We start from the raw sequence: 13320 nt of genomic DNA, 5'->3' as shown, positions 1-13320 counted from the left end.
CTGTCCTATGAAACTCTAATGGGGAGACTGTCCTCCCCTAGAAAGCCAGCACAGTGGTCATCAGAGTTGGGGTCCATTACTCAAAAAAGTAAAGAGTTACCCGTTACTCGTTACTTTTGAAAAAAGTAGTGCCTTACACTACTTGATTACTCCATGGAAATAGTAAAGAAGTTACACTACTCGTTACTGCGTAGTGCTCCGGAGCTGTGCTCCCTTATATCCTCCGCGGAGCGCTGCCATGCGCAGGTCTGTGTGTAGCAAAACGTTTTTTTTAACGGATTGAAAAGAAAACACGTCTTTTAAAATGTTTTATAACCATTCAGATTTACTTCACGTGCTGACACGCCGTCCCCTGGACCACTGGAAGGAGGATTTTGTCCATTTGCGTCGTCCGGCTCTGATTGACTTCCAGCTAAGCTTCGAGCTAAGCTACTACGATGCTAACAGCTGGGAGCCAGAGACACAGGGATTTATGAGCTTGTCTGACTTTGTGAATGACAGGGAAAGGGCGTGGGTCCCTGATCTTCGGAGTGTTCCTGTAAAAGGGGCATTTACAGTAGGAGGGAGTGCAGTGTTGTCAGTGGGGTACAAATTTATATAAGGCAACCAATTTTACTTTGACGGTTCCATCAGCCCTGACCCGGGAGAGAGAGCCAGTAGCTGCTCGCATGGCCGCCGTTCATCTACTGGTGGTAATAAAAAAAACTCTGCTTAAGTAATAATATTTGGTTGCTCTATTTGCAGTCATTGTAAAAGTAACGATCGTAGCGTTTCATTTGTAACGCTAGTTTAACTACCAGTCGAGAAGGAGTAGTGCTGTTACACTACTGGTTCCCATCAAAAGTAATTTAACTACTTGTAACGCTCGTTACTTGTCGTTACATACCCAACTCAGGTGGTCATTAATTCATGCCTCAAATTAGACCATGGGGTACGTTTTAAAATCGAGCGCCCCCTAGTGGCCATGTAGATAATGTTTAAGACAGACATTACATTGCACATTACTTGGATTGTAACACTTATGAGATTCTTGAAACTTAATTCTCAACACAATATTACTGTTTTACAGCAAAAAGTAATATATTACTATAATCGCATACTTTTGTAATGCTTCCCCCCTAACCCAACTCAACTTTATTTATAAAACACTTTCAAACAACCACTGCTGCAACAAAGTGCTGAATATCAATAGACAGGAACATGTAGAACAGGAGTGTGAGTAATTAAACAAATACAAGGGTGATAAAGGGCCCAACGGTGGTGCAGTGGTTAGCGCTCTTGCCGCACAGCAAGAAGGTCCTGGGTTCAAAGGTGGGGCTCGGGGCCTTTCTTTGCATGTTTTCTCCCCGTGTGGGTTAACTCCGGGTTCTCCGGATTCCACGGTCCAAAAACATGCATGTCAGGTTAATGTGTGAATGTGAGTGTGCATGGTTGTCTGTTTGTCCTGCAGACTGGCGACATATCCAGGGTGTACCCTGCCCTCGCCTGCAGCAGCTGGGAATGGCTCCATCCCTGAAAAGGATGAAGCAGTTTAGAAAATGGATGGATGGAAAATGATGAAAAAAATAAAAACAATGAAATGACGGCACTAAAACAGGTGCTCGGGAGCAGCTGTCTGCTGTTTCCCTGCACCGGGACCCACCACGGCGGTCTGCAGCACGGGGAACGACCACGGCGGTCTGCAGCACGGGGAACGACCACGGCGGTCTGCAGCGCGGGGAACGACCACGGCAGTCTGCAGCACGGGGAACGACCACGACGGTCTGCAGCGCGGGGAACGACCACGGCGGTCTGCAGTGCGGGGAACGACCAAGGCGGTCTGCAGCACGGGGAACGACCACGGCAGTCTGCAGTGCGGGGAACGACCAAGGCGGTCTGCAGCACGGGGAACGACCACGGCAGTCTGCAGCACGGGGAACGACCACGGCAGTCTGCAGCACGGGGAACGACCACGGTGGTCTGCAGAGCGGGGAACGACCACGTCTGTCTGCAGCGCAGGGAACGACCACGGCGGTCTGCAGCGCAGGGAACGACCACGCCGGTCTGCAGCATGGGGAACGACCACGGCGGTCTGCAGCGCAGGGAACGACCACGGCGGTCTGCAGAGTGGGGAACGACCACGGCGGTCTGCAGCGCGGGGAACGACCAAGGTGGTCTGCAGCGCGGGGAACGACCACGGCGGTCTGCAGCGCGGGGAACGACCACGGCGGTCTGCAGAGTGGGGAACGACCACGGCGGTCTGCAGCACGGGGAACGACCAAGGTGGTCTGCAGCGCGGGGAACGACCACGGCGGTCTGCAGCGCGGGGAACGACCACGGCGGTCTGCAGAGCGGGGAACGACCACGTCTGTCTGCAGCGCAGGGAACGACCACGGCGGTCTGCAGCGCGGGGAACGACCACGTCTGTCTGCAGCGCAGGGAACGACCACGACGGTCTGCAGCGCGGGGAACGACCACGGCGGTCTGCAGTGCGGGGAACGACCAAGGCGGTCTGCAGCACGGGGAACGACCAAGGTGGTCTGCAGCACGGGGAACGACCACGGCGGTCTGCAGCACGGGGAACGACCACGGTGGTCTGCAGAGCGGGGAACGACCACGGCGGTCTGCAGCGCGGGGAACGACCACGGCGGTCTGCAGAGTGGGGAACGACCACGGCGGTCTGCAGCACGGGGAACGACCAAGGTGGTCTGCAGCGCGGGGAATGACCACGGCGGTCTGCAGCGCGGGGAACGACCACGACGGTCTGCAGAGCGGGGAACGACCACGTCTGTCTGCAGCGCAGGGAACGACCACGGCGGTCTGCAGCGCGGGGAACGACCACGTCTGTCTGCAGCGCAGGGAACGACCACGGCGGTCTGCAGCGCGGGGAACGACCACGGCGGTCTGCAGTGCGGGGAACGACCAAGGCGGTCTGCAGCACGGGGAACGACCAAGGTGGTCTGCAGCACGGGGAACGACCACGGCGGTCTGCAGCACGGGGAACGACCACGGTGGTCTGCAGAGCGGGGAACGACCACGTCTGTCTGCAGCGCAGGGAACGACCACGGCGGTCTGCAGCGCGGGGAACGACCACGGCGGTCTGCAGCGCGGGGAACGACCACGGCGGTCTGCAGCGCGGGGAACGACCACGGCGGTCTGCAGAGCGGGGAATGACCACGGCGGTCTGCAGCGCAGGGAACGACCACGGCGGTCTGCAGCACGGGGAACGACCACAGCAGTCTGCAGCGCGGGGAACGACCACGGCGGTCTGCAGAGCGGGGAACGACCACGGCGGTCTGCAGAGCGGGGAACGACCACGGCGGTTCCCCCGGGGGGAACGACCACGGCGGTCTGCAGCACGGGGAACGACCACGACGGTCTGCAGCGCGGGGAACGACCACGCCGGTCTGCAGAGCGGGGAATGACCACGGCGGTCTGCAGCGCGAGGAACGACCACGGCGGTCTGCAGAGCGGGGAACGACCACGGCGGTTCCCCCGGGGGGAACGACCACGGCGGTCTGCAGCACGGGGAACGACCACGACGGTCTGCAGTGCGGGGAACGACCACGGCGGTCTGCAGTGCGGGGAACGACCACTGCGGTCTGCAGCACGGGGAACGACCACGGCGGTCTGCAGCACCGGGACCCACCAAGGCAGTCTGCAGCGCGGGGAACGACCACGGCGGTCTGCAGCGCGGGGAACGACCACGGCGGTCTGCAGCGCGGGGAACGACCACTGCGGTCTGCAGCGCGGGGAACGACCACGGTGGTCTGCAGCGCGGGGAACAACCACGTCTGTCTGCAGTGCGGGGAACGACCACGGCGGTCTGCAGCGCGGGGAACGACCACGGCGGTCTGCAGCGCGTTGCCCGCCGGGGTGTTCTCTCTCTGCCACTCCCTCACGGCGGCGACTGTGGCAGGCCAGTCCTCCTCTGGAGTTGCAGCTCCAGCATCCAGGACTCTGAGGGGCAGGATGCGATCAGGATCTTGCCGGGCTCCTTCGCCAGAACTCGGGAGTCCTTCATGGGCACCAGAGGCAAGCTGGCCAGAGCAGTCTGAGCCGGGCTTGGCAGCTGCCGCGGGAACAGGTGGATGAATAGGAAGGAGGTGTCAAATCCTCCCGGCAGCGCCGACGTGTTCTCCATCAGCTCCGTGGGTTTGCTGTCTACCGAGCCATTGAGACAGCAGCTCTTCTGCCGCTCTGCGTCCAACAGCTGGAACTCTTGGAGGAGTTGTGCTCTCAAGCCGGTGTGCTTATGTTGGGCCGGAGGATCCCGCAGGAATCATTATCCCATCGCTCTTCGGGTGGTGGACGAATCCAGAGCCGCTACCACACAGAAGTCCGCCTTGACGCCTCCCACCTGGAACTGGGTCTCAATATGCTGAAAGCAGCCGGATCGTCTGCCAGAAGTCAGGCAGCTTGTTCAGCCTGTGCTCCTGCACCGTCACTCAACTCCATAGACATGCTCAAACGTCAGGGTCTCCAGGGTGGAGGTCCTCAGGAGAAGAGGCAGATGCTTCCTGCAGTGGACCACACCTCCCCACGCCACCAAACCCCGCCGCTTCCAATGTGAGCTACTCTCACCCGGTGGACACCACAATTCCTTCATCTGCCATATTATTTTTAACTAATGCTTTAGAGGTTTGATTGGTTAGTCACACCTCCACCTGGGCCACCTTCCAGTGTCTGATGCTTCAGGCTTACGGCTTCCCATAGTGCATCAGCCACACACATCACTCACAGCTATATGTAGGGAAATTACGAACAAAGACACAGATTTGACCCAGTGATGGAGGGATGACAGTGAGAATTATGGGGGGTGACACAGATCCTCAGTGGGAAGCACATTTTTCACCCTTCTAACTTCTTTCTTTTGTGTGTCTGAGTAGAGGGCGCCCAGTGAACTCCTCAGGGCCGTGCATCAGTTCAGTATGGAGCCGTGAACAGGGAGTGAACAGCAGAACAGACAGTAGCTTTGAGCTTTCAGGACCTGACAGTAATGACATAAACCACATGCAAAAGCCAAAGTCTAAATTTCACAAACGTCTACAGCGGTTCTGAAGAGGTAAAGGCTTACAGCAGTGGCACAGTGTCGTGTTCCAAACCTTTGCAGTTGTGTCTATTGAAGAGGGGCATGTAGATGATGGTGGGCTCGTTCTCCTTTCCGTCAAACACGTAGCAGTCCTTCGGCCAATCTCTGTCCTCCAAGATCCTGTCGTCTATTACTGGGAACGGTTTCTTCACCTTGGCTGCGTAGTCTCTGGCAAGGGTGAGAGTCTGTTTGACAAAGAGCGGAGTGACTATTGTTCAAGCAAGTGGATACTCTCAAAGTTATAGTATAACAGAACTGCAATGAAGGGAACCAACCCAGCTCATTCCGTTTTCATTTCATTCATGAAATTCCTCCAGTGTGGTTTTTCAGAGTCTGTCATCAGTGAAAAACGTTTTCCTGTCAAGTTTGAGACCCAATGGACCTTCAGTTGGGGACATGAAATTGTTTTGTCTCCTGCTTCTAAAAGAATGCAGTAGAGTACTGTTCAGGTTTCTGTTTTTTCCTGCAGAGGACTTAAGCGCCGTGTTGCTCCTGCACCCTTCACCTCCTCCTATGTACACTCTGAAGGCTGGATGCTCTGGCCACGGGACCACGGCCCACTCAACACACCAACTCTCAGACTCTGAGCTCACTGCACATACACATCCCACCCCCCCGGCCTCAAGAGGGCGCTGGGGCGCCGCCCTGCACGAGGTCAGGGTGGAGGTGGGAGGTCAAGGTGGAGGTGGAGGTCAGGGTGGAGGCCCTCCTTTTAGGGACTCTTTTTGATAAAGTTCCATTTTGACTTGACAGCTGAAGCATCTGAGGCTTTTTCAAGTTTTCCCAGCCGTCCAGGGTCCAGCAGCTCTGTATTTCCAAAAGCTGTCTCCCTAAGCAGTGAATGTGGTGATTTTTATCTAAAAATCAGTTACTTCATCACAAAAGACACTAAAGCAGAGGTTTAAAATCAAAACGGCCATATCTTTGATCTATCAGGTGTGGAAGTGAGGAAAATGGACTTTCACCCAGGAACAAACATGAATCACATGGTGTTATTACTTTCATCATTTGGATGTTTAAACATCGTTTTGCAGGAGTTCTGTTTTGCTGTCGATGTGAGATTCAGCCAGTAGCTTACAGTACCTCAAACATGTCTCCAGCACTGTACTCTGGTGCAATGATGAGATCAATATCTCTCTTGTCTCCCAGAAACGGAGGGTAGCCCACATTGATGAGCGCCCCGGCGTCCACCAGTTGGAATCTTTCTTCCATCAAAAGACAAGCTGGAACTGTTGAATCTGCTCGCCAAAATAAAGGCAGAATGAAGATGCTGAATGTTAAGCAGTGCATAAAGCACAGTCTTAAAAGTACTGATTTACTAATACAATTTTAAAAAGTATAAACTACTGAAACTGCTTGTCACTGAAGGTTGAAACAGCATTTTGGTTTGTAGAATGAAGACTGAAGAGAAGTGAACTGAACCTGCAACTGAAGTGATAAGATGTCTCACCTTGATACTTGTAGAGGAAGTTTTCAGTCGTACCCCACTCCCATTTCAGAATCAGGGGAATGACTTGCTTAGTAAGCATGGAAACTAAAGAACATTGGAACAGAAGAAAGCATTGTATGACTGAAAAAGTAAAATGCAATGAAAACATTATAGTGCCAATGTGTTCAAATTGCAGCTAATGAAACCTGTGAAATCATGATGTTGAACGCAATCCAATTTATATCGAAAGCTATTAAAAAAAAGGCAAATTGAAATGTTAATGTAAAGAAAAAAATACAATATGCAGATATGCAGGTGTTTTGTAGCTCTGCTGTCATGAAGTCCAGTGTGATTTGACAGCAGCCTTCAGCTCATCTGGTGTCTCTGATCTTTGTCTACCATCCTCCAGACATCTTCTGTGAGGTTCAGATCAGGACTGATCGCTCAGGTCACTGAGCGGGCTGTGAATGGAGCCCCGCTGTGCTAGGCGCAGTGAAGTCCACCGCCGCGGCGATCCGCGGACCTCGGTGGGCCTGGTGCGTCGGTGTGAAAACCCGAAAACAAGACTGGAAGCCTGACTCTGTGGCTCCTGGTCTATAAAGGCATTCAGCATATTTTGAAAATGCTCTCAATGCATGCTTTTTGCCTCTGGGTGTCGCAGCATGGTTGAACTTTTGTGTCTTTTAGTTGTTTAAAATAAAGAAATGATGGAAACAATGACAGTAATTTAAAGTTTGAACTGTAGCTTAGGAAAACAGTGTTCTGTGTTTGAGAAGCTTTTTTTTGGAAGCACTGATTGTTACAGTGTCCATTAATAGTTCAAACATGTACCATATTAATATTGTCCTAAAAACAGCGTTTGACAGAAGAGGAGTGTGTGTCCGGGCTGCGGACTGACCGAGAGCTTTGAACGGTCCGTCCTCCAGACTTTCAGTCCAGGTTGTGACCGTGGTCACCAGGTCCAGACCCCACCGCTGGAAGAGAGCTTCTCTCTCCTCCAAGCTCTTTGACTCCAGCAAGGCCGACTCATTCCGACTGACTTGGTCTGGAAAAGATAACGCAGCTGGCTGTTCCAGTTTCATGAACACATTTGTTTTATCACTGCACCAACACACAGAACCACATTCAGGATCATATCAAACATTCACCACCTTGTAGTCGTTTCTGCAGCTTGTCCAGTTGGGTCAAACCAGCAGGATCTTTAACGGTCATTCTGGTCAGACCAATCAGTTTGTGAAGAGTGTTGTATACTCGCAGGTACTCTTGAGCAGGAACATTTACGGAGTCGCCCACTGCACATATGGAGAAGTGCATGAGAAAACCCATTTGACCCGGGGAAGTAAAGCACATTTAGAGTTCTGCTCACCTCTCAGCCAGTCGGGGACGAACTCCACGACCAGCTCCTCATGAGCTAACGCACAACCGAAAACACCTGCAGCACCAGACAAGCCAGGATCAATGTAAAGACAGTGGCTCACTTCTTTCATTATGGTGGAAAAATTCACTTTTGAAATTCAAACTGTAAACTTCAAGAAACCCAGAAAGTTTTGAGCCCTTTTGTGGAATCTATGAAAGCGTTTATGAAAACTCTGCCCATGGTCACACAGTGCTTTGAATTCAGAATTACTTTATTCTGAGTTCAGTAATTCAGAATGAAATTATTCTCCTTTATGTTTACATGAGGAAAATGAAGGATTAAATCCCGGTTAACGCTGGGTGCTGTGAATCGTTGTGATTGGACGGGGGCCGATCGTGATGTAGCGACGTCTACCGGAAGTAAACAAAGCATTTTACCGGCAAGTTTTCTCTCTTTCGTTCTCCATAACTTTGATGCTACAGCTTTGAAAAGCTCCATCCATCCACTCTTTTCATTATATCCATTTCTTTTGAGGCTCCCATTAATTTCCAGATGAATCAAAGTATTGCTGCAGGTGGCCATCTTGGAATACAGCATCATGGCCAGGAAACGGGCAGAATGCGTCTGTTTGTCTTGCCCTGTCTGTGTTCGTGGCGTTTCTCATTTGTCTCTCATGTCAGGCTCAGTGGCTTCCCCTCCTCCGGCCTGATTTTGCCCCGTCAGAGCGAGCAAAGCAGATAGACGTATAATGAAACTTTTCCTAATCGAAGCTAAATATGTTTTTATTCTGGTCTAAACTATCCACTCTGGGGACAAAAAAGAATGATTGAAGTTATTAAAAAAAAGTAGCTTGTATTTGTCACAGAGTGCTACTAATAACTTATTTCTAATGTTTCACTCTGGAATCAAAAGTAAAAAAAAAACACATTAATAAGCTCAATTATTATCAAATATGGAGGATACATTATAAGAAAGTTATGTCAAACTGTGTACTGGTGTACGCTGAAGGAGTGATGCATGTGTAGCCCATGTTACCTGACTGCTCATGAACGCACCACGCCACGCCGTCCCACCTTTTGCACTGATTGGACCAAACCACTAGAGGGCACTGAACAAAAATGGCCGAGCCCGAGCTCACTTCCTGTTTCTCCGGCTGTGACTGTGTGCTGCAGCAGCTAACCCTCTCCGCGGAGAAATTGAGCTTAAATGCTGAGATCAGAAATCCCACACGGTAATGAGAACCGACCCATTCCTGCCTCAAATCCGCTTCATTCTGTGCTTTATAAACTACAACATCCGACGGTCAGGTTTTTTTTCCTTCCAACAAAAAACACTGAACAAGATTCGACGAGCTGATCAAGCCTGGCAGGACCTTCTCTTCCGTCCAATTAGCCTGGATTATAAAAACAAACTAAACTTTGCGAACAAACCAAGACTTGAATGAACTGAACTAAACTTTGCAAACCAAACAAGGATCGCATGGACTGTGAACCAAGTAACAACCAAATTGAATGCTGAGGTCTTAACTTCACCTGAACTGTAAATAAGGTTGAAGGTTTTTTTCCCATCTGTTGAATTTTCTGTTGTGTTGGGCCTTTTATTCGATGTTGTTTATTATTGTTTATGTCTGTCAATACACTTTTCATTTAATACAATTTACCAAAAACTTAATTTCTGTTTCCAATGGTTTTTCATTCACTTTCCGAGCTCCCATAACGAACCTGGTTTCTTTTGTTAAGTCAGATACAGTTACTGCCTTACGTCACCAGCAGGTCCCTGACGTCTTCTGATCAGGGCCTGCTGGTAGTTCCTCGTTCGAGACTGAAAACTAAAGGTGACCGCACGTTTGAGGTGGTGGCACCCACTCTCTGGAACTCCCTCCCAATTAGTCTAAGATCAGCGGACTCTGTCGACTCCTTTAAAAAGCAGCTTAAGACTCATCTCTTTAGTCTTGCTTTTCTGTGATTTTGTTGTTTCTTGTCCTGTTTTTGTGTTTTCTGTTCTGTGTTTTTATCCCTTGTTGTTTATGTTTGTGTAAAGCACTTTGTGACACAATGATCTAGAAGTGTGCTATACAAATAGTTTATTATTATTATTATATTATTATTATTATTATTATTATTGTACACCCCTCCATCACAATAACTCAACCCTAACGTTTATTTACTTCAATCCAGTTGTTAAAAACCCTTACTAAGCGTTACACATGAATGACCTGAGAGAATGAACTTTCCGCTTATTAACAGTGGAGATGAATGCAAACACAGGACCGAAGGGAAACCGCAAAAAGTCATGTTTGACTACACGAGATTTGGAAGAATGAGGAGCCGATTCTCTGATGAAGAATCTTCCAGTGTGTTCTGCTCCAAATGACTCCACTCACTAGAAGATCAGGAGAGGAAGATCTGGTGTGATCTGTCCCCCGTTGTCTTCTAGTGTCTCTCTGAATCAGGGAAGATTGAAAAAATCCTGTAGTGTGGACCAGGCTTAAATTGTTGAGTTCCTGCCAAGCTCCTAATTCCAGCCTTGCTGTCCCGTATTAGGTTGATGCAGCTGCTACACACACCTTGTAGTTTGATCATGTCCATCTCTGGTTTCTTTTCCAGCAGGTCTCCCATCTGGAATTTGCTGCCCAGGAGAGACGTATTAACAAAAAGGTCCAGCTCCGTGAATCCAGCCTCATGAGGGCTTACCTCAAACCACTTAGCTAAGAGAGAAAAGCACATTTTAAATCAGAAAAACATCCACACGGTGCCAGCAGAGCGACGTGTCACTGAAGTACCTTCTATTGGTCCATGTGAATAGCAATGCTTCTCTACAGCACTGTAGATGGGGTAAGGGTTGGACGCATTCCTGTTGGCCTCGTCTGAAAGACGCCGCTCATCCATCTGATCAAACAAAACACATTTGTCTTTTTCCTCAAGTTGTGCTACCTTGAGTTAACAACTAGCATTTCTTCATGAAGTGAAGAGATGGGGACGTTGTTCCTAAATGAACATAAAGAGGTAAAACTGCACTGGCTCACACGAATAGCTGGAGGTCATCAGCTTAAAATAACACTCTGAATGGCCTCGCATTAAAAAGAGGAGTGTTCAAGGGTTTTGTGTGCATTATTGTTGGTTAACCATGGATTATTTGGACGGAGTCTAAGGCCCACAAGCACAAAATGAGGAAATGTGATACCACAGAGTTGGATGTGTTAGTGGAATTAATCCTTTAACAGCTCTGAAGGGCTGCTTTCTCTGCACGGATTGGAGCATCTTCCATGACTTGGAACTGAGCGAGGCTCCTGAGACTACTACACACTACATTAACTTCTGTGTGCAAAATATTGTGCCCAAAAATACAATTCGACACTTTCCGAACAACAAGCCCTATAACACCAAGGAGGTAAAAGAGTGCACCAACGACAAGAAATGGGCTTTCAACAGAGGTGACGGGGGGGTGCACAAAGTGCTGGATCAGCTCCTAATGCAGGCCAGGAAGAACCATCGTGCTGCTTAGGAGGACTCCCTTGTCAGTGATCAGCTAAAAGAGTTCCTATCCTTAACTGAACTTCTGTCAAAGTTGCAATTAGGCTTCAGGAAAAAACACAGTACCATCACTGCAGCTACTGAAGTGGTCAATGACATGTGTAGCTCTTGATAAAAAGTTGTACCGTGCTTCACTTTTTATTGATCTGTCAACAGCTAGTGGACCATGCTATCTTGAAGCATAGGCTCGTCTGTTTGGGTTTGTCAAATGATGCTGTTGCCTGGTTCACAAACGATCTGGACGGCCGGACTCTGTATCGAGTATGATGGACTTTGTTCTGACCTTGACAATGTCCACAAGGGGGTGCCTCAGGGGTCGATAATGGGACCCTGTTGTTTATTACCCGACCAGACGCCTCCGCTCCGCCGACATCAATTTGCTGACGTTCCCCAAAACCAGGCTGTGCTCTATGGGGGACAGGGCTTTCCAGGCTGCAGCACCCTGACTGTGGAATGCCCTGCCTGCCCACCTGAGGGCGCCACAGTCGGTGGACTCATTTAAATCTTGTTTGAAAACGTTTTTATTTATGAAAGCTTTTGAATGATTTAACTTTGTACCTTATTGTATTTTATGTTGTGTAAAAGTATGAGTGTTTTATCTTTCTCAACTACTTTTATTGATTTAGCCTGTATTTGTTACTTTTAATTGTCATTGTTGTTTTTAAACTCCACTGTAGCACTTTGAGATTTGTTTTACAAATGTAAAGTGCATGATAAATACAATTCTTTATTATCATTATTAATATTATTATTATTATGTACATCAATGATCTGGGACAAAATGTGTCTGATGCCAATATTCATCTTTATGCTGATGACACTGTTATTTACTGTTGTGGTTCAACAGCTGCCCAAGCCATTGGGTCCCTGCAGAAAGCTTTTGATGTGGTTCAGCACACACTTCTATCACTACAACTTGTTTTAAATGCTGACAAGACCAAATTAATGTTTTTAAAAGCTAAAATGAAGGAGGCCTCTTGTACTATTCCACCAGTTTCCACTTATGGAGGAGGTGTTATAGAGGTGGTTGAAATACCTTGGTGTCTGGCTTGATGACTCTCTCACTTTTAAACCCCACATAGATAATATGGTAAAGAAACTCAAACTGAAATTGGGCTTTTTCTTAAGAAATATGTTCTGCTTTTCTTTTAACGTGAAAAAGAGGCTTGTCTCTGCAACTTTTTTTTATCAGTTTTAAATTATGGAGATTTGCTTGATATGGATCACACTGCTCAATGCCTTCGCAAGATAGACAGTCTTTATCATGCCTCTCTAAGATTTATTAGAAACTGTAAAGCCGAGACCCATCACTGTGATCGGTACTCTCGTGTGGGACGGCCTTCGTTGTCCACTGGGAGACTTGGACATTGGTATACTTTCATCTACAAGGCCATGCTCGGTCTGTTGCCCTCCTCCATCTGCGACTTAATCACACAGAGAAATGTTGACTCTCATTGTCTGCGCTCAAATGATTATTTATTGCTTTCTGTTCCATTTGCCTGCACAGAACTGGTAAAAAGAGCCTTTGCATATTCAGTTCCAGATACATGGAACAAGCTGCAAAAGGACTCAAACTAACTGAACTCATTCCTTTGAGCTCTCTTAAAACAAGGTTGAGAGATCTTGAGACAGCATCTTTTATGTGCAGCTGTTTTTCTTTTTTTCTATTTGTAATTTATAACACTGTGTATTTGAAATTTTAACTTTGTAACCCCCAGGACTCCTTTGAAAAAGAGGTTTTTAATCTCAATGGGATTTTCCTAGTTAAATAAAGGTTAAATAGATAAAATAAATTAGAGTAACCGAAGGCCTATCCAGCGCTCTCTTTGCAGACTTTAGCTCAGCCTTTGACACTAAGCTTCTGGTACAAAAGCTCTCCAGCATGAACGTCAATCTGTTTATGATTAAATGGTTTCATTCTGTACCGGTC

At 48.5% G+C, this 13320-nt stretch overlaps 1 protein-coding gene across 1 annotated transcript in view; it reads right to left on the bottom strand.

Moving 5' to 3' along the window:
• LOC115387289 (cytosolic phospholipase A2 gamma-like) overlaps positions 1-13320 on the bottom strand; it is a 35100-nt gene that overhangs the window by 2852 nt on the left and 18928 nt on the right. The window contains exons 5-12 of the mRNA XM_030089954.1: positions 10640-10745; positions 10424-10564; positions 7867-7932; positions 7652-7792; positions 7399-7545; positions 6522-6605; positions 6155-6309; positions 5085-5256 (exon numbers count right to left, since the gene is read on the bottom strand). Of these exons, the coding sequence (XP_029945814.1) occupies positions 5085-5256; positions 6155-6309; positions 6522-6605; positions 7399-7545; positions 7652-7792; positions 7867-7932; positions 10424-10564; positions 10640-10745 (1012 nt within the window). The remainder of the gene's footprint in view (positions 1-5084; positions 5257-6154; positions 6310-6521; positions 6606-7398; positions 7546-7651; positions 7793-7866; positions 7933-10423; positions 10565-10639; positions 10746-13320) is intronic.

This window comes from Salarias fasciatus, chromosome 4, assembly GCF_902148845.1.
Source record: "Salarias fasciatus chromosome 4, fSalaFa1.1, whole genome shotgun sequence".
In the NCBI taxonomy this organism is placed as follows: Eukaryota; Metazoa; Chordata; class Actinopteri; order Blenniiformes; family Blenniidae; genus Salarias; species Salarias fasciatus.
This window is presented reverse-complemented; position numbering and strand designations above follow the sequence as displayed.